Source organism: Dama dama, chromosome 5 (genome assembly GCF_033118175.1).
Source record: "Dama dama isolate Ldn47 chromosome 5, ASM3311817v1, whole genome shotgun sequence".
NCBI lineage: Eukaryota > Metazoa > Chordata > Mammalia > Artiodactyla > Cervidae > Dama > Dama dama.
In genome coordinates this window covers 90616102-90634739 of record NC_083685.1, presented here as the reverse complement: position 1 = coordinate 90634739, position 18638 = coordinate 90616102, and the positions used below count along the sequence as shown (strand labels likewise).

Sequence of the window (18638 nt, the reverse complement as noted above, 5' to 3'; positions counted from 1 at the left end):
ACTGGAGTGTATTGCCATTTTCTGCTCCAGGGGGTCTTCCCAACCCAGGGCTCGAACCCATGTCTCCTAAGTCTCCTGCATTGGCAGATGGATTCTTCACCACTGAGCCCCCGGGAAGCCCATCAGGTGAGACTATACAGGCCCAAATAGATGGACTTCTTACTTCTAAAGATTTCCGAGGAAAGAATACCCTAAGAGTGCTTATATATGTGTTTTAATATCTCAAAAATCTGTTTACTTAGTGATTGGGTGGATTTCCTGGGGTCTAACCTAAATCCCTCTTGCTGCAAGCAAGTGGAAGCCCATCATTGAAATAGAATATCCAATAACCAAATTCCCTTTACTCACTCTTTTAGAAAAAAAGAAATTATTTAACTGCGCCGGGTCTTAGTTGGGACACAAGGGATCTTCAATCTTTGTTGTGGTATGCAAACTCTTAGTTTTGGCATGTGGGATCTAGTTCTCTGACCAGGGATTGAACCTGGGCCCCCTGCATTGGGAGAACAGAATCTTAACCACTGGACCACCAGGGAGGTCTTTTAATCACTCTTTTGAGAGGTAAAATGCAAGCAGCAAGTCACTCCAGCCTGCTGTCTCTGGATTAACTCATCCTTGTTGCCTCCTCTTACCTGTCTATTTTTGTTTGTTGTTTAGTTGAGGCATCCTGCACAGGGTGTTACTGGTGGTTGGGTGATGCCAGGTCTTGTATTCAAGTGGCTTTCTTTGTGTGAGTTCTCAGTATTTGATACTCCCTAGGGTTAGTTCTCTGGTAGTCTAGAGTCTTGGAGTCAGTGCTCCCACTCCAAAGGCTCAGGGCTTGATCTCGAGTTTTTCGTGGTTCTATATATTCCTTTTCACTGGTCGGGTACTCCTGTCCGCTTTCAGCTGGTGTTTGCATGCACTTCTGTGTCTGAAGGTGTATTCCTGATGTATTTGTGGAGAGAGAGGCACTCCACGTCCACCTGCTCCTCCACCATCTTGTTCATCCGCTTACCTTTCTAAACAGGTGAACCTTATTCCAAGTTAGAATCACACTCCTTAAGCCCTTAAACCTGTTGTTGTTCAAAACCCAGCCAAACTCTGGTTAGATTTTCACTTGTATCAACTACACCACATACCTCCTCTTTTCCACATTGGCACCATTAATTCGTACAACACAGTTGCCTAGGTCTTAGGACTCAAATTACTTTCCCCTGACTCCCCTGTGTACCAGCCTTTCCCTTTTCCTCCATCACCTCCTCATTTTTCAGATGGTGAGGCTGAGAGATGAAGAATTGGGTCAGAGTTGCAATGGCATTGATTGCCTGTGCTTTCCCTTCTTTTCTGGACTGCCTCTCCTCCCTCCCCACCCCCAATCTATTTTTAGCCTGCCTCTGTTTGCCTTAGTCTGGTTGGCAACCATGCCGGCCTCTTTCTCTTTGCTGCCCTTATCTCTCCCCTGCAGCTCATGTGGACCCCAGTTGCCCTTCCGGAGGTCTCTTACTGCCTGCCCAATTTATTTTGATTTTCTCCCATCTTGAAGATAGGCAGGGTTTCCGCCTGAAAGTGGATGCCTGGCCACGCTCAAGCAGAAGGGAGGCAGGGAGATAATGCTGGCAGGTCTGCTTGGCAAATCCTTCAGTGTTACTAAAACCCTCAAGTTGGTCCTCCAAGCCCATCTACAACGGCTAGTCCTGTCCTCCATAGCCATAGACTCTATTCCCTGCATCCTCTCTTCCCCTCTATGACCCCAGCCCACTCCCAATAAGAGACGCTCAGTTCTTCCCACTTGGGCTGTGTGCAGCATCCCTGCAGGTCCTCACCTGCCTCCCTGGCTTGCGTGTTACCAGTCTCCTCTTATCCAGTTCCTGCCTCTCTCCACTCTGCCCTGACCTCATCCCTCCCACACGCACTTGCTCACCCCAGCCCCTGCCCCCGCCTGCACTCCGTTTCTAGGACACGCTGGCTCATTTGTAAAGGGCCTTCGCAGCTCAGGCAGGCCTTGTCAGCGTCCCCCACTTGTCCTTCCTCAGCCTCCTCTAGACACTGGTCCCCTCCTTTCGCTGTCACCAGCAAGCTGAATAAGACTGGATATTTTGGAAGGGGAGCTGCAGCAGCTGGCTGGGGGAGGAGGGTGGCACTGGGAGAAGCAGAGGCAGAGGGAGTGGAGGGCAGCCGTGGAACAAGACGGAGGGAGAGAGCCCAGCATCCTTTCTCCCCAGCTTTGCTGGCTGGGGAGCTGGCAGCATCTTACCCTGATCCCTGTCTGTACCTCATTTCTCTCTTAGTAATAACACAGTACCTTGTTTTACAATTTACCATGTGCTCTTACAGACATCCTGGTATCTGCCTGGCGCACTCCTTCTCCTCCAAGTCTGCTCAATGAGTCTCACCCTGATCATCATCCAAAAGGGCAACCCTTCCCCCAGCATTCTCTGTCTTCCCCACTCTGCTGTGTTTTTCCCCCAACACACTTGTCACCCTCTAATGTACAATACAGTTTATTTATTCGTATTATTTACATGGGCTTTCCAGGTGGCTCAGTGGTAAAAGAATCCGCCTGCCAATGCAGGAGACGTAAGAGATGTGGGTTCGATCCCTAGCTGGGGAAGATCCCCTGAAGAAGGAAATGGCAACCCACTCCTGTATCCTTGCCTAGAATATTCAGTGGACAGAAGAGCCTGGAGGGCTACAATCCATGGAGTCGCAAAGAGTTGGACATGACTCAACGCGAACACAAGCACACAAGCATTAGCTACGTGTCTTCTCCTCACTGGGCTGTAAACACCATAGGAGTGAGGTTGTCACAGATTGTTTTATTCATAGATACATCCACCATGCCTAGCACAGCGCATGACACAGAACAGAAGCTGCAAATATTTGTGTGTTGAATGAATGATCTTATTTGATCCTCACACACTCCTGTAGAGTTGGTCAGTACTATTATCCCCTTTAAAAATTTTTATTTATTATCTTAGTTTTGGTTGTGCTGGGTCTTCATTGCTGTGTGAATGAAGTTGTGGTGAGTGGGGGCTACTCTCTGTTGTGGTGCATGGAGTTCTCCTGACAGTGGTTTCTCTTGTTGCAGAGCGCTTGTTCCTGGCACACAGGCTTCAGTGGTTGCAGCCCTTGGGTTCTAGAGCACAGGCTTAGTAGTCGTGGCGCATGGGCTTAGTTGCCTCCATGGCATGCAGAATCTTCCTGGACCAGGGATCAAACCCTTGTCCCCTGTGTTGGAAGGTAGATTCTCATCCACAGGACCACCAGGGAAGTCCCCCACTTTTTAAAATTGTGGTAAAATATACATAACATACAATATACCATATTAACCATTTTTTTAAAAGTATTTATTTGGCTGCATTAGGTCTTAGTTGAGGCATGCAGAATCTTTTAGTTGCAGCATGCAAACTCTTAGTTGTGGCAAGCAGGATCTAGTTCCCTGACCAAGGATCAAAACCAGGCCCCCTGCATTGGGAGCTTGGAGTCTTAGCCACCGGACCACTAGGGAAGTCCCCCATCTAACCATGTAATACATGGTATACAGTTGAGTGGCATTTAAATATGTTCACAGTCTTCTACAACCATCACCATCATCCATCTCCAGAACTTTTTCATCTTCCCAAACTGAAGCTCTGTGCCCATCAAACAATAACTCCTTATTCCTCTCTCCAGCCCCTGGCAACCACCATTCCACCTTTTGTTTCTGTTAATTTGACTCCTTTAAGTATTTCACAAGCCTCCCAAGAGGTACTAGTGGTAAAGAACCCACGTGCCAATGCAGGAGACACAAGAGACGTGGGTTTGATCTCTGGGTTGAGAAGACCCCCTAAAGAAGGGCATGGCAACCCACTCCAGTATTCTTGCGTGGACAATCCCATGGACAGTGGAGCCTGGAGGGCTACAGTCCATAGGGTCGCAAAGAGTCAGACATGACTGAAGCGACTGAGCGCGCGCGCACACACACACACACACACACACACACACACACACACGTAGCTCGCACAAGTGGAATCATACGCTACTTGTCCTTTTATGTCTGGATTATTTTATTCAGCATTATGTCTTCAAGGTTGATCCACAAGATGTAATAGCATTCCCATTTTACAGATATGATTATCGTCCCCTCCTTTACAGAGGCTGTGGTTCAGGGAACCAAGTGATAGCACCCAAAAAGCAGGGTTGGAAAGGTGTTGACAGAACTGGCTAGCTTTTATAATTCCCAGGAGAAATCAGAATTAATCCATGTGCCCAGGCCTATAGGGCAATTGAAGAGTACTTTCCTCTATGTTGTTTTTCCTTTGAGAATATTTTTACTCTTATTCTCATTCCCCTCTCCTCCCCCCTCAGGGATTCCTCTGAACATTTCCACCTCACCCAGTCCCAGTTTTGTTTTCTTTTTTTCTCCCCAGAGCACTTTAACTCCTATTCTTTTGGGTCCAAGGGGCCCTTGTCTGGAGATCCTCCTGCTTTGGTTTCATCTGAATGTGCTCAGCCTTGCTTGGGTCTCTGTTTACACCTCTCACCCCCCCACCCACCCTGGGGCAGTTATGAGCCTGTTTCCTTCCAAAGCAATTAGTGCAAGGAGGCCAGCCGACTCGGTGTTAATGCCGTTTCATTAAGTGGGAGCAATCCTAATGATAATAAAATGGCACATTTAACATTCAAACATTGAACAGGGTTTCTGAGCGAGTGTGTCTCTCTCTTCCTTTCTGGTAGAACAGCTCCATCTTCATAAAGACCTGACAATACACCTTAATGAGAGACTGGGGAGCTGAGCGTCTTTATGAGAGGATGAGAACCAGACAAAGAATCCAGAGAAAGAGGGTGCTGTGCGTTGAGGGGATAAAGACCCTAAGGAGTCCTGGGGTAATGGATTCTGTGGTGCTAATTCAGACAATTAAATTCTGTAAGAAATAAGGTCACATGGAAAATAAAGCCCACCACAGGCTTTCATGCAAGGCAGTCATTTACTTATCTGTTTGTTCAACACATTTTTTTTTTCAACAAACATTTACTGTGCACCCACGACGAGCCACATTTTGTGGGGGTTCGTGATAGAGGATGGCTCTAGTTTTATGAAAAGGAACTCCAAGGGCATGAATGGTCTACAGACCATCTTGCTTACCCTCCCCTAGGCAACTTTCATCAGATCTATCCAAAATTCAACAAATTCCCCAGTGAAGAGAATTTTAACAGTTGCTTTGGTCTCCTGGGCCGGTCCTTATGCCCCATCCTTACTGAGACATCCACCTCCAAGGTCCTTGCCACTCTGTGATTATGGAATATCTGATTGAACTGAAGCAAAAAAGTGGTGTGTGATTGGGCAGCTGGCCAGAGAAAGAAGGTACATTCAATCAGCTGGTGTTTATGGGGGACTGAAGAGAGGCAGGAGAAAAGGATAACCTCCCACAGCCACTTTCTTCCTCTTAGATGTCTTTCTCAGCTTTATTTCCAACTCCTGGGCACAGAAGGGAAGCGTCTGGCCAGGGGTCAAAGGTGGGCTTTGCCCAGGCTGGGAAAGCGGCTGATTCGAAAAGGTGTCAAGTCATAGGATGGCGTTAATTTCATGCTTAATTCGTACAGGATCCTCCCCACAACAGGGGACAACTTGAAACCATGCCCTAGGGAAAGGAGAACAGGTGGTCAGACATCCTCATACACGGGGGCTGGGCTCCCTGGAAGTCCCCTACATGATCCCCAGATAGGGCTAACCTTCCCACCGGTCGCACCCCAAAGGCAGAAGTTGCCTCCCACCATGAGCACCCCTTATTCTCTGATAGCCCCACTCAGCCCCCTTATACACTCACAATCTGGACTTTGGCCCTTCTCTATCAGCTTAAAGCATGAAAAACATCATTCTGCCTGGCACTGAGGTCAGCTTTAAGGCACCCCATCTTCCCTCGCTCAGGCTCACCAGAGAATCCAGCACCAATGACGATGTTGTCGTACTTTGGGTGTCTATCAAGAACGAAGTGCCCATCGGGGGTGTTCTAGAAAGAAACAATCACACCTGTGTCCTTTGAGGATAGAGGAAGGAAGAAGAGCTGCAGGCTCAGAAGGGAGGAGACTCGGCTGGATTTCTTTCCAGAAAGAATGGGAACAGGACCCAGGCGTGCTTTCTGCATGCCAGTGCCCTGGGGTATGCCTGTCTTTCTCATTTGTCCATCTGTCTCTTCTCTACAGAGCTATGAACACAGTAGGTGCTCAGTTAATGTATGTAAACTAACTTCAGCCAAGATGCCTCGGGCCCTGGTGACATCTGTCTCTTCTCTTTGTCCCCAAGGCCTGCTCAACTAGAACATCTTGCCAAAAACTCTTTTAGAGTTCTTCTGGGAAACATAGTGAAGGACTGCCAGACATAAGCCTAGTTTCCTAATGAAAAGGAATATGAATAACCTCTAATGGGCCCTCTCGGGTGGAGGTGAGCCGACCCTCAGAAATGAGCTCATTTGTTTCAAGTCACATTCTATGTCAGGGGTCAGGCGGAGTCTGGCCCAAGCCGTGCAAGGCCGGTCTGCCCCATCACCCTGCTCCCAGGGCCTCGGGAGGGCCTGGCCCAGCTGCTCACACACTTACCGTGTACATGCAGTGCTCCATCACAGCAGGCTCAGGCTGCAGGTCAGGTAAGTGATCTCTGACAAAACCGCTCAGGATGTGGACATCTTGGATGTCTGAGAAAGCTGCCGGGCAGTCCCGCTCCTCGGGATCTGCATTGTTGCCGTGGTGATAGCAGACCTGGCTCCCAATCAGAGCGGTGTGAGCTGGGAGGGCTGGCTTCCTGCACGCCACCCCCAGCCTGGCAGGAGATGGGGGGCAGATTGTACATAGGAGGCACCCCAGCCATCACCCCAGCCTTCCCCAGTCCTGACAGATGCTTTTTGTTGCCGCACAAGGTCCTAGATGTCTGTTCCCCCGCTAACCCTCTGTTTGCAAAGGAAGGGCTCCCGTTGCTGGGCCCCAGGACAGCTGAGAGTCTCGTGTGGCACATGCTGAATAGTGAAGTCGGTTCCTGCTGCTGCTCACTGGGGTCTGAGGGAGCTCATTGAGAGGGAAGTTAGGGTAGCCACCCCAGATCTGCATGGGCCGCTGTTAGCCTGCTCTGGGCCTCTCTGCTCACCTTCATTAGCCCTGGGTACTCTCTGGAGGGCAGCCCGTAGATGTGGTGAGGAGCCAGGCTGGAGCCCAGGCCCATGAAACAAGGAAAGGCCTGGGACACGCTGTAGCTTCCAGGAACCTTCTCTCTCCAGTAACACACGTTGATCCGCAGGGTCTTGGAGCAGGAAGAGAAAGTGGGAAATGAAAAGGAGAGCATTCTGGGGTCCTGCAGCTCTTTAATATAAGCCCAGATGCCCTGCTCAACTCACCCATCTTTGTTTCACTCAGTACTCATGTCATTTACATGGTATATTATGTTGTGTGCGTGCATGCTAAGCTGTTTCAGTCATGTCCAACTCTTTGCGACCTCATGGACCATAGTCCTCCAGGATTCTCTGTCCATGGGATTTTCCAGGCAAGAATACTGGAGTGGGTTGCCATTTTCTTCCCTAGGGAATCTTCCCGACCCAGGGATCGAACCCACATCTCCTAAGTCTCCTGCATTGGTAGGCTGATTCCTTACCACTGCGCCACCTGGGAAGTCCCAAGGCCTTTATATATATCATTTAATTTAATTCTCTGACAGCCCTAGTCCCCATTTTACAGGTTATAAAATTGAGATTCAGTGAGGTGAATGAACTTGCCCAAAGTCATCCAGTAACAAGTGGCAGGTGGAAGATTCAAGCTCAAGTCCGTCTAGGTCCAACTTTTCTTAAGCACGACCTCCCAGGCTTCCAGTTCCCCTTACCTGGAGAGGTAGCTCAGCTCCCAAGGGACGGAGGAGCCGGTTGGTCCAAGGACCTGCCGTGATGATCAAGCTCTTGGCTTGGTAGCTACTGGAGGTAGTTTTCACCATGACTGGTAGCCCTGGTTTTATCTCCACTACCTTCTCTCCATCATGCACTATGCCACCTAGCTGTCGAATTGCATCCTGAAAGGGCAGAAACAGGGAAGGAAGAATCAGTTTTATATGTGGCTCACTCTCGTGGACAAAGAATCCTTCACTGAGAGCAGAAAAGAGAGGGCAGACTCTAAACCTCCACACCCATATTGTCCAGGTCTAATAGGGTATCTAAAATCGCCCTGCCCCCACAGTTAAGACTAGAACCAGCTGGGCAAAGGCTCTCATCCAGCCAGGGGTCAAGGGATGGCTGATGGGGACCCAGGATGCCCCAAGCAGGAGCTGCGTGGCCCCTAGCGATGCACCATGTCACCTGGAGGGCTCTGAGTGCCTTGTCGGCATAGAGAACTCCTCCGGACGCCTCCAAGAGCCCCACTTCTCCCCTGGCCAACCGAATATTGGGGAAACGTTGCTTCAGTTCCTCAGATGAAAGACACTGGTGTTCCACTCCCTGCCTCGACAAAGTAGCCTGAATTATCTTTAATTCTGGATTCTCCTTCATTCCCAGCAGCAGTAGTCCAGTCTGCCTGTTAAAAAGAAAAAAAGACCCCTATGTGAGAGTTTGTGTCTGGGCCCTTCCTTCTCTGTCATTCTTCAGCAAGGGTCCGGGGCCAGGTATCAAGGGAAGTCCTGGCCTCACATTCAGAAAACAGGCGGAGACATCTCTGTTCTGTTGTAAGAGTCCCAGTGTTGTTGAGCTGGTATCCAGCCCATCCCTCAGTCTGCCCTTGGCTGTCACTATTGGTTTGCTTGTCCCTCCATCTTCCCTCCTCAGGATCCACCCTGCCCTTGAGGACAGAGATCCTAAGTCCTCTTTTTTGCCACACCTAGAAAGTGGTAAAGCTTGAAAGAATTTGGTAAGATTTCTTCCCCTCCCTCCAGTTCCCTGACCCTACTCATTGTTTTGATCTCTGTTCTTCAGAGATCAAGGGGACAACAGAGGATGAGATGATTGGATGGCATCACCGACTCAATGGACTTGAGTTTGAGCAAGCTCTGGGAGATGGTGAGGGACAGGGAAGCCTGGTGTGCTGCAGTCCATGGGGTCTCAAAGAGTTGGATACAACTGAGCGACTGAACAACAGCTTTATCTCTTTTCCCTCCCCTAACCCCTTGCTGCTTCTTTTCCCCATCCCTTTTCTGTGACGGATCATGGTGGGGTTTTTTTTGTTTTTTTTTTTTTATTTTTTTTGGGCAGATCATGTTTTATCCCTTCCTGTGTGTCTATCTCTTGGTTCCTTCTCAGGCTGCTTGTTTTGTGGAAAGGGTCCTAAGTTGGGAGTTCTGGCTCTAGGTCCGGTCCTGGCATCTTCTCTGTGACCTTGCTCTGATTGCTCGCTGAGCCAACCCCCAGATTCCTCCTCTGTAATGCATGACTGTTGGACTATCGGAGGTTTCACATCAGAGAGGGTGTAGAAATGGCCTGGATCATTGTTGTTTTTTTTTGCTTGTCACAATACCTGGGGGTTGCCACTCACATTTGGTGGGCAGGGGCCAGGGATATTAAACCTGGAATGTTCAGGAAAATCCCATCCAAATGCCAATAGTGCCCTCATGCAGAAACCCCAGTAGATAGCCTCTTAGGACTCCAGGAATCAATTCAGTGATTCGGTGATTTTGTTTCTCCCTGTACATCCCTGTATGCTTCTTACTCTGAGTGAAAGCCATTTCTGTTTAATGCTTTCCACCTCTATGTAACCAGAGATCAGAGCTGCCTTTTTGTGGGAACTGAAAAAAACAATAGAAGGGTCACTTTGGCCCTTGGGACCACTCCTGTAGTCCCTCTCAGTCTCAGCAGCCACAATGACAAGCATCAGCCTGACACATCCCCCAGGTACTGTATATAAAGCTCGTAATAGCCTATAATGGAGTCTCATGGATATTACATGCTTCCAAATCCCACATTATCTGGTTGGGGGGATTAAAGAGAAGATTGGGAGGGGGTAGGGACACAGCGGGCCCTGGGGCCGGTGTCAGTACACAGAGCCTCGCAGCGTGCCCAATCCATTTGCCATGGCCCCCGCCTACTCAGCATCCACCACTGATGAGAAAGCGCTGAGCGCCTTTGCCTCTTCAAAGCTCGGCAGAGGAAAGATGCTGTAGAAATCCCCACCTGTCAGCAGCAGTCCTTTTCCTGTGGCCCCAGAAGGACTTGAGATTGGGTTTCAGGTAATGAAAACTCACCTAGTAAACTCCTTGGTCAACAAGAAAAGGAAGTCACCCAAGCATACGTTCTTGAGCCCTTTGTACCCCGTGAGGTTGTGGCTGGCTACAATTCTGCTTGAGTCCTGGCTTCATTCTCTCCTGAGCAGTCATAATATCAGATCCCTGACCCGGAAATCCCCGAGCAGCATATGTTAACCTCTGCCTGCAACGTAGCAGCCTTGGTCTCTCATATACTCTGAGATTTACTTTTCCTTCATTCTGCCCTCCTCTTCTTCCTCCCTTCTTGCCTTCCTTTCTTCTTTCCTTCCTTCCTTCCTTGAAATAAGAACTCCTCTTACAGGAATGTACTGCACGGAGCAAATGAACTCATGCCAAGACAACGGGCAAATCTGTCAAATTATGAAATGCTGAGTGATGTTCTAATTCCCAAGCCATCCTGTGGTGGCTGAAGCGGGAGCACCCCATTCCTAGGAGTAATCAGCGCACTGATTCTGCCGGTGAATGTAATTGTGCCGATTGTAATCATTTTGCTCCAGCTCTCTGCCCCTGTGGCATTTATTTCTTAGCTCAGATATTGATCTAACAGTGGGAAATTTTCCGTCTGAATTTGTGGTGCCGGACCCTCCCCTAGTCCGAAGATGCGTTTGGGAAATTCTCATTTTCCGTGGATCACAGCTGAGCTATTTGGCCCGAGGGAAACCATGCACTGCTGGAGAAATGCCTTGGATTGGAGAGAGATTTTTTGACCATTATGAGCAAATCGGAAATAAATGTAAAACACTGCCTGGAAATGCAAAGGCCTGTCATTATGGGAGATAGGTGAGAGTCTCCTGTGGGAAATGTTTAGAGAATTGGAAATCAGTCAATCAAAACCAGGATTGGAGAACGGGCTTTTTCTCCCCCAGTATGAAGATAGATGACTTCCACGGGCAGATTGAAAATCATTTAAGTGCTTATTTTCTTAATGGCTTTTCCTAGATCCCAATAAACAGTCTGCTCATTCTGCATCAATTTCTCACCCCCATGCTCTGGGCCTCCCTTTCCTCTTTTTCTGCTCAGATCCCGGCTACCAAGTTTGGGGAGGAAGAGGGTGAGAAGGGACAAAGATTTCACAGGCAAAAAAAAAAAAGACCAGGAAATGAGTAGTCAGGGCTGGTCTAGAAAGACAGCACCTTGAAGTGAGGCTGGGTGCAGGGAACCCTGAAAACAGTTCAGCTCCTAAGTCGCAGGACACCATCAACTGAGTGCTGAGAATTTGGTGCTAAACTGTGCCTTCCTCCCAACCCTAGCTGGATCCAGTGCTAGGAAGAGATCCTCCCAGCAACCTTGTTGACTTCTGTGTGTGTGTGTGTTAATTGCTCAATCATGTCTGAATCTTTGTGACTCCATGGACTGTGACCTGCCAGGATCTGCCCATGGAATTCTCCAGGCAAGAATACTGGAGTGGGTAGCCATTCCCTTCTCCAGGGGATCTTCCTGACCCAGGGATCAACCCTGGGTCTCCCCCATTGCAGGCAGATTCTTTACTGTTTGAGCCACCAGCGAGGCCCTTGACTTCTCTGTGGCCCTATTAAAGCCTTAGACGTGATGGAGGGAGTTGGTGATGAGGGATTTTTACCAGTTACTACAATAGGACAGGAGGCAGGATGGAGCTGGGAGGAACTGGGAGGGGCAGACAGGTCTCCCTGCTTCTGCCATCTCCCATTCCAAGCTCCAGCTTCCCCCTCTCAGGGTGAAAAGTGCCAGGCAAGCCAGCTCTGAGAGTCACCTTGGGGAAGGGACTCCAATAAGACTTGGTAATGGCTGCTGTCTTTGTTGGTTTTCAAGGAGCTCCTGGTGTTTCATCTTCAGCTCAGTGGGCCGAGGTGGAATTGGTTAACAAAGACTGCTCCAGGGAGGGGATGTGGCTGACAAGCCAGACACTTCGCAGACACAGGAAGCCGCAGCTGCGGAGGGGGCCACCAGCTTCTGCCAGCAGCTGTACTGCCTACGGCTGTGATCTTGTCTGATATTGTCAGCTAAGCAGGGGCAGCCCGGGTCAGGAGCTAGATAGTAGGACTCAAAGGGAGAAGGCGGGGGCAGGAAAGAGATGGGCCACAGAGCTGGGATTTGCTCTGGGTATCAGCATCCTGGCTGTACACATCACAAAAGACTCAGACCTTGTGATCTGACACATGTGTCATTGTCTGTTCCCGGAATATATGCAAATATCCGGAGCCCACCCATATTCAGGATGCCACTGTCCCTGGAAGCAGCAGAACAGAATGAGAAGAATTGGACAGCCACCTTAACTATCAACTCCTGAAGGCTTTTTTTTTTTAATCATCATCAAATATCATTAAGTAAATATGTTTGTATCTATCAGTTCAATTACGATATTGTGCTGGTTCTTCAAGAAGAGCTTAGGAGAATAAGAACCACACAGCTGATGAATCATTTAGAAAATCAGAATTAGGAACAAAAGCTCAAGGAATTGGAATGGGAAGTATCTGTTCCATGGCTCTGAGTAAAAGAACTAAATAAACTAGAGTGCCTGAGTAAATTAGGTTGGCCATAAGGAAGGAATTGTTAATAATAACAACACAATAATAAAACCTAGCACTATACAGAACTTTAAAGATTTTTCAAAGAACATTCACTTTACTCTTCATTTTCTGTTAAGTGGGGCTTCAAAGCATAGGGAGAGTCTTTCTGGGGGGAAAGCGGGGCGATAGTCTTTTAAGAGGGGCTAGGATATGTCCTGGGCCTCACATGTGGCTCACTGGTAAAGAATCTGCCTGCCAATGCAGGAGACCCAGGTTCGATCCCTGGGTCAGGAAGATCCCCTGGAGAAGGAACTGGCAACCTACTCCAATACTCTTGCCTGGGAAATCCCATGGACAGAGGAACCTACAGTCTGTGGGCTCACAAAGAGTCAGACACATCTGAGGAACTGAGCACATGCACACACACATAGCAGCTTTCTGACCTGGGATAATTGAGGCACAAACTTGTATGGAGACAAGAGATGGACAAGGGAACCAGTCTGTGCTATTTCCTAAATCTATCAATCTATCAATTCAGTCACTCAGTCATATCTGACTCTTTGTGACCCTATGGACTGCAGTACAACAGGCTTCCTTTCAACTCCCTGAGCTTCCTCAAACACTTATCCTTTGAGTCAGTGATGCCATCCAACCATCTCATCCTCTGTCACCCCCTAAATCAGGAGCCAGCAAGATATGACCCAGGGACTGTATCAGGTCTGCCACCTGTTTTTGCCTGTCCCCCAGCCAAGTTGGTTTTTATGTTTTTCAATGGTTGATGAAAAGCAAAAGAATATTTCATGAGATGAAAATTATGTGAAGTTTCAGTGTCCATAAATAAAGTTTTATTGGAACCCAGCCATGGCGATTTGTTTTCATTTTATGGTGGCTCAGATGGTAGAGAATCAGCCTGAAATGCAGGAAACCCAGGTTCGATCCTGGATCGGGAAGATCCCCTGGAGAAGGGAATGGCAACCCACTCTGGTATTCTTGCCTGGAGAATTCCACGGACAGAGGAGCCTGGCAGACTATGTGGGGTCACAAAGAGTCAGACAGCTCTTAGTGACTTTCATTTTAACTTTATTCGTGGCTGCTTTCACAATGGCAGAGTTGAGTAACTGGCAGAATTGAATTGCTGCAACAGAGACCATATGGCCTGCAATGCCTGTAAAACTTCCTATATGGCCATTCACAGAAAGTTTGCCAAACTCTGCTCTAGACTAAAAGCTGAGTAATTCTGTGAAGTGCACTACTGGTTAAGATCTTGACTGGTCAGTAGCAACCTTCTCATAACTTTGTGAGGAGAATTAAACGAGTTAACATGGATCAAGTACTTTTAGAACAACCTTAATTTCCTTTTTATTTTTTTCTGGTTGAACAGCATGCAAGATCTTCCCTGATGAGGAATCAAACCTGTGTCCCCTGCATTGGGAGTGCACAGAGTCTTAGCCATTGGACTCCCAGGGAAGTCCCAGCTTCTTATCATAAGTACTAAAACATGCAGTGATGATGATGATGATGGTGATTTGTCAGGTACCATTCTAAACCCTTTACATACTTATCCTCCTAACAGACCCAGGAAATAGATATTATTACCCCTATTTTGCAGATGAGAAAACTGAGTCTCACAGGGTTAGACAGCTTGCTCCAAACCGCACAGCTAAATATGTCAGAGTGAGCTGATATCTAGAGCCAGGCCTACCTTATTCCAAAGCCCTTCCAAATTCCTGCCTTCCTGCCAAAGAGAAGGATTGTGAGATCATGAGTCTCCTATCCAAGGGTCCCTTTCCCTCTCTCCAGCAGCCCTTCCCCTTGACGTCCGTGCTTCCTGCAATCCCATCTGCCTCCTCCCGCATTTCTTCCCCCCTTGCTCAATGAAGATAGGATGCAGCTGACCCAGAATAACTGGAAGGAAATGCCATATGTTCAAAGGTGCTAGGCATAGGGCCAAGTATTTCGTAAGGGTCTCCTTTAATACTCACAAAGCCCTAGAAGAGAAAATGAGGTGCAAAGAGGTACAGAAATTTTTCAAGGTCACACAGCTGGTAAGAGGTAGAGCACAAAGTCAAATTCAAGCCTGTCTGACTCCAGAGTTGTCTCCCCTCTGAAAGATTCCACTTTCCAAACATCTCTCAGTTGCCTCCTTGTCTTCTGGGATGAAGTGTGCCCTCCAAGGCCTCAGCAGGTCTTTCAGCACAAGATACTCAGCAGTATTCACAGATGGCTGACAGAGAGGGGGGTCCCTTTGCCAGGCCACCCCTCAGCAAGACATGCTCCTTTATTTGGGTGCTGGGTGCATTAGCTGCCTCTGGAATCAATCTGTAATTAGCTGCCCTAGCTGTATTTGCATAATGGATTTCACTTTGTTCTTAAGTTAATGGTGTTTTTGCAACAGAACAGTAACCTCTTGGTTCCTGGCCATTAAAATAACTGCCACCCTGTAGGGTAGAGCAGTGGTTCTGCAGGAAGTTCAGTTAAGAGCCATAGAGAAGGTGGGAGGATGATGCGATGGGTGGTAAAACTTCTCTTTGCCTCCTGGGTTGTCTGCCTTCTTCCCCATGAGTATTTGAAAGGTCGTGGTTGGGGGCGCGGATCTTAAGGGTCAGATAAGACATGGGAGCAACAGGGGAATAGCTGCAGGCTCCCTCCCTGGCAAGCAGTGCAGCCTGAGGAGCATCGCCATTTGTTCCCATGGGAGGAGGTATGCAGAGAAAAATGAAATGGATTTATATGGGTTGTTCTGGGGGTGAGGACCCAGCATGAAGGGTTGTGATACTAGTCGGAATATAAAGAATCAAGCAAAGGGACTTCCCTGGTGGTCCAGCGGTTGAGAATCTGCCTTGCAATCCCGGGGACGCGAGTTCGATCCCTGGTTGAGGAACTAAGATCCCACATGCCAGGGAGCAACTAAATCCATGCACCACAACTGCTGAGCCTTCGTGCCTCAACTAGAGAGTCCACGTGCCGCAACGAGCAATGCAAGATCCCGTATGACACAACTAAGACCCAACACAGCCGAATAAATCATTAGTTCTTTAATTAAAAACAATCAAGCAGAGTTCTCCTCTATTTCAGTCCCTGCCCCGACAGAGTTTCTGTCAGCTCCACGGAAATGTAGATACACACTCTAGCTCTGGGCATCTGACCAATGTCTTTCCAGCAGCTTTCCCCAAACAACCTCTGCAAGCCTTGGACACATGGTCTGAACCCAGCCCTGGAACTCGGAGCCTGGCTGGAGCCAGCTGGACCTGTGGGGTGATCATGATGACAGCAAGCAGAATGCTTCCGTGTGTCCAACACCTCCGAGACCCTGTGTGTCCCTCGTTGCACATCAAAAGTGTTCCTGGGACCACTCCCTCTCATGGTAAAAGCACCCCCAGGTGCCAAGCCCCAGGGTTCAAAGAATTCTCCCCCACCAACCCCACCTGTATAATTGGGTTCCCGCCTCATGCTCCAACTGGGCCCATATCGGGTAACACTCAGCCATCATCTGGGTGTAGAAATCTTCCGGGTACGCCCTTCGGATGATCCGGCTCTGCCCATGGGAGCTTCCTCGGGAGTGCGGGAGAAAGAACTGGAGATGGAGAACAAGAGACAGCTGCAGCTGACACCCTCCCCTTTAGGAGCCAGCTCATCCTGTGCTGTCAACGAGGAGCACTTATTCTTCAAATATTTCTGTACAGTCTCCCTTTATGGCCAAGTACTGACTTGGCTTCAGAAAAGAAGTTCTTCAGTAGCTCTAACTCATGCCTCCTTTTTGCTAACATCATGCGCATCCCAAAGTCCCTCTGGGAGTTAGTCTTCAGGCATCCTGTTGGAACCTCCATTTAGACTCCTGGAGCAGTAGAATTACAAAGACGCTTCGAGATCTTTCTAGCCTAGGCTCCTCATTTTGTGGACAAGGAAACTGATGCTGACTCTTTCTCTGTAGTTCAGATTGCTCAGGACAAGGGATCTGTCTTGGGATTTAACAAGAGATGGAGTGTTTCCTTCGAGGTTGGACAAGGAATCCCTCAGGCTTTGAGAAAACTGATCGAGAAATGAAAAAGGCTTCCAACCAATCCAGCTCATTACCAACAAGAGTAAACCAAAAGCAGCCTGGATAGATGCAGGTAGAATGGGAGGGTAGAAACCTTGGGAAGGTGGGCTGGGTGGACCTGTTAAGGGAAGCACACTGATTGAAACCGCCCACCCTGGCCAGGCACCATAGTAACCATTTGCATGTAGTTGTTTTATGACAGGAGGTCCTGATAAGGAATACGGAACTAATAAGCCACCACCAACCGGAAGAGTTCGGGAAAGGTCAAAAGGAGACACCGCGTGTCCGTCCACTTCCCAGAATCCCTCTCGCTAGCATCCATCTTGGCTGAGCGATGCGTGCGCCACCAGGAAAGACTCTGAATGAGAATGATTGGCCAAAGACCACCCGGAAACTAATCCCATCACCATAAAACCCAAGACTGTGAGCCACGTGGCAGAGCAGTTCTCCTGGGTTCCCTTACCCTCCTGCTCTCCACCCGCGTGCCCTTCCCAATAAAATCTCTTGCTTTGTCAGCACATGTGTCTCCTCAGACAATTCTTTTCCGATTGTTAGACAAGAGCCCGCTCTTTGGGCCCTGTAGGGGGCCTCCCCCTTCCTACAACAGACCTGCCCTGGGAAGGACCCTGTGGATATACAGGGCCTACCTACATGTGCAGTGGCCATTAGATTGCACTTCATGGAGTCACTTTTCTATAAGGAAAAAAAACAAATCCAAGTTTCATTCCCTGTGTATCAAACAAGGAGACTGCTATTATCCAGAGGTGACAGAAGAAAACAGAAGCCTCTGCTGGGTTGCAGGGTGAGGGGCCAGAAATATGCCAGGATGAATCCTACCTCCTAGGCGTGCTAATCAGCCTTAGACTCCAGGCAGAACTACCTGTACTTAAGGTTACTCAAAGAAGGACTGATTACTTTTCTGGGTCAGAGCAGCCATTTTGGCACAGAGGATCCTGGGTAGGTAGAAGGTAGAGAATGGGGCCTGGGGCACTTCTTGGTCAAGGACAGGATCTGGGAGGCAGCAAAAGGAGGAAATGTGCCTAGAAACCCAAAGCGGGTCTTAGGGAGGGTGGAACTGTCTTTGCATTGTCATGAAACACACCAGACAGCTAAGCTTCACACTGCACAGAATTTGTGATGACCAGGCCCTTTGATTTGTGATGATCAGGTCCTCAACCCCACTGCCTGCTGGCTCCAGAAAACCCTCTAGGGGTTGCGGGGCGGAGGAGAAAGGGACCGTCCCTGAGGTCAGGAGTGCAGAGGGGACACAGTACCTGCTCCAGCAGAAGGACTTTCTTGCTGTGTTTGGCCAGGTGGTATGCTGTGAAGCAGCCCTGGATGCCTGCCCCGATCACAATGGCGTCATAGAGCTCCCTCTGAGCAGCCATCCTGCCTGCTGAATTAGCCCTACAGCCTCAGAGACCACAGAGACCTCAGAGACCAGAGAGGGCCGGCGGAGGCAGGCTCCAGCCCCAAGGAGGAGGAGTAAAGCAAAGTCCAACCTGGTCAGCATTCCCACAATCCCCTGGGCCCTGGCCTTCGCCCTGCTCCTCCCAACCCCCAAAGCCTGGCACCAGGCTCAGCCCCCGCCTCCCCTGCAAAGCAGAGCTGGGGAGTCTAATTTGTGAGGTTTAGCCCGGCTCAGCTGCCAGCCTCACCCCTTGCATCCCTCTAGCTTTCTATTCTTGGCTCAATTATTGTCATGCAAATGGACTCCTTCCTATGCCACCTTCCTGTCTCATTACGATCTTTGTCTCAGGACTCCGGCCCTGGAATTTCAATGCCTCCTAGACCAAGCCGGGCACTGGGACTGCTGCCTCCCCCTGCTGTCTTCCCACTCTCCAGCCTGATTTCCTTTGGAGACTCTAGAGGGCCCAGCTAAGAACTTGGCACGATGCCCAGGGTAAGACCCACCTCCCTGGTGGGTGGTGAG

General features: G+C 49.1%; 1 protein-coding gene and 1 non-coding gene across 3 annotated transcripts; both read right to left on the bottom strand.

Moving 5' to 3' along the window:
• Positions 1–460: 460 nt before the first annotated feature.
• Positions 461–533, bottom strand: TRNAG-CCC (transfer RNA glycine (anticodon CCC)). Its single transcript has one exon. It is a non-coding gene; the product is annotated as a tRNA-Gly (tRNA).
• Positions 534–4013: 3480 nt separating this feature from the next.
• PIPOX (pipecolic acid and sarcosine oxidase) lies at positions 4014–18192 on the bottom strand. Of its 2 annotated transcripts, none has more exons than XM_061142954.1 (8): positions 17980–18192; positions 16092–16240; positions 8289–8502; positions 7823–8005; positions 7097–7249; positions 6556–6714; positions 5894–5969; positions 4014–5600 (listed from the first exon to the last, which is right to left on the bottom strand). In XM_061142954.1, exons 1-8 carry the CDS (start codon positions 18091–18093, stop codon positions 5470–5472), a joined length of 1179 nt encoding a protein of 392 aa, XP_060998937.1. In that variant the 5' UTR covers positions 18094–18192; the 3' UTR covers positions 4014–5469. The 2 variants fall into 2 exon arrangements, 1 of the variants encoding a protein (XP_060998937.1); XR_009692950.1 differs by having other exon boundaries at positions 5538–5600; positions 6556–6775.
• Between the last annotated feature and the right edge of the window lie 446 nt (positions 18193–18638).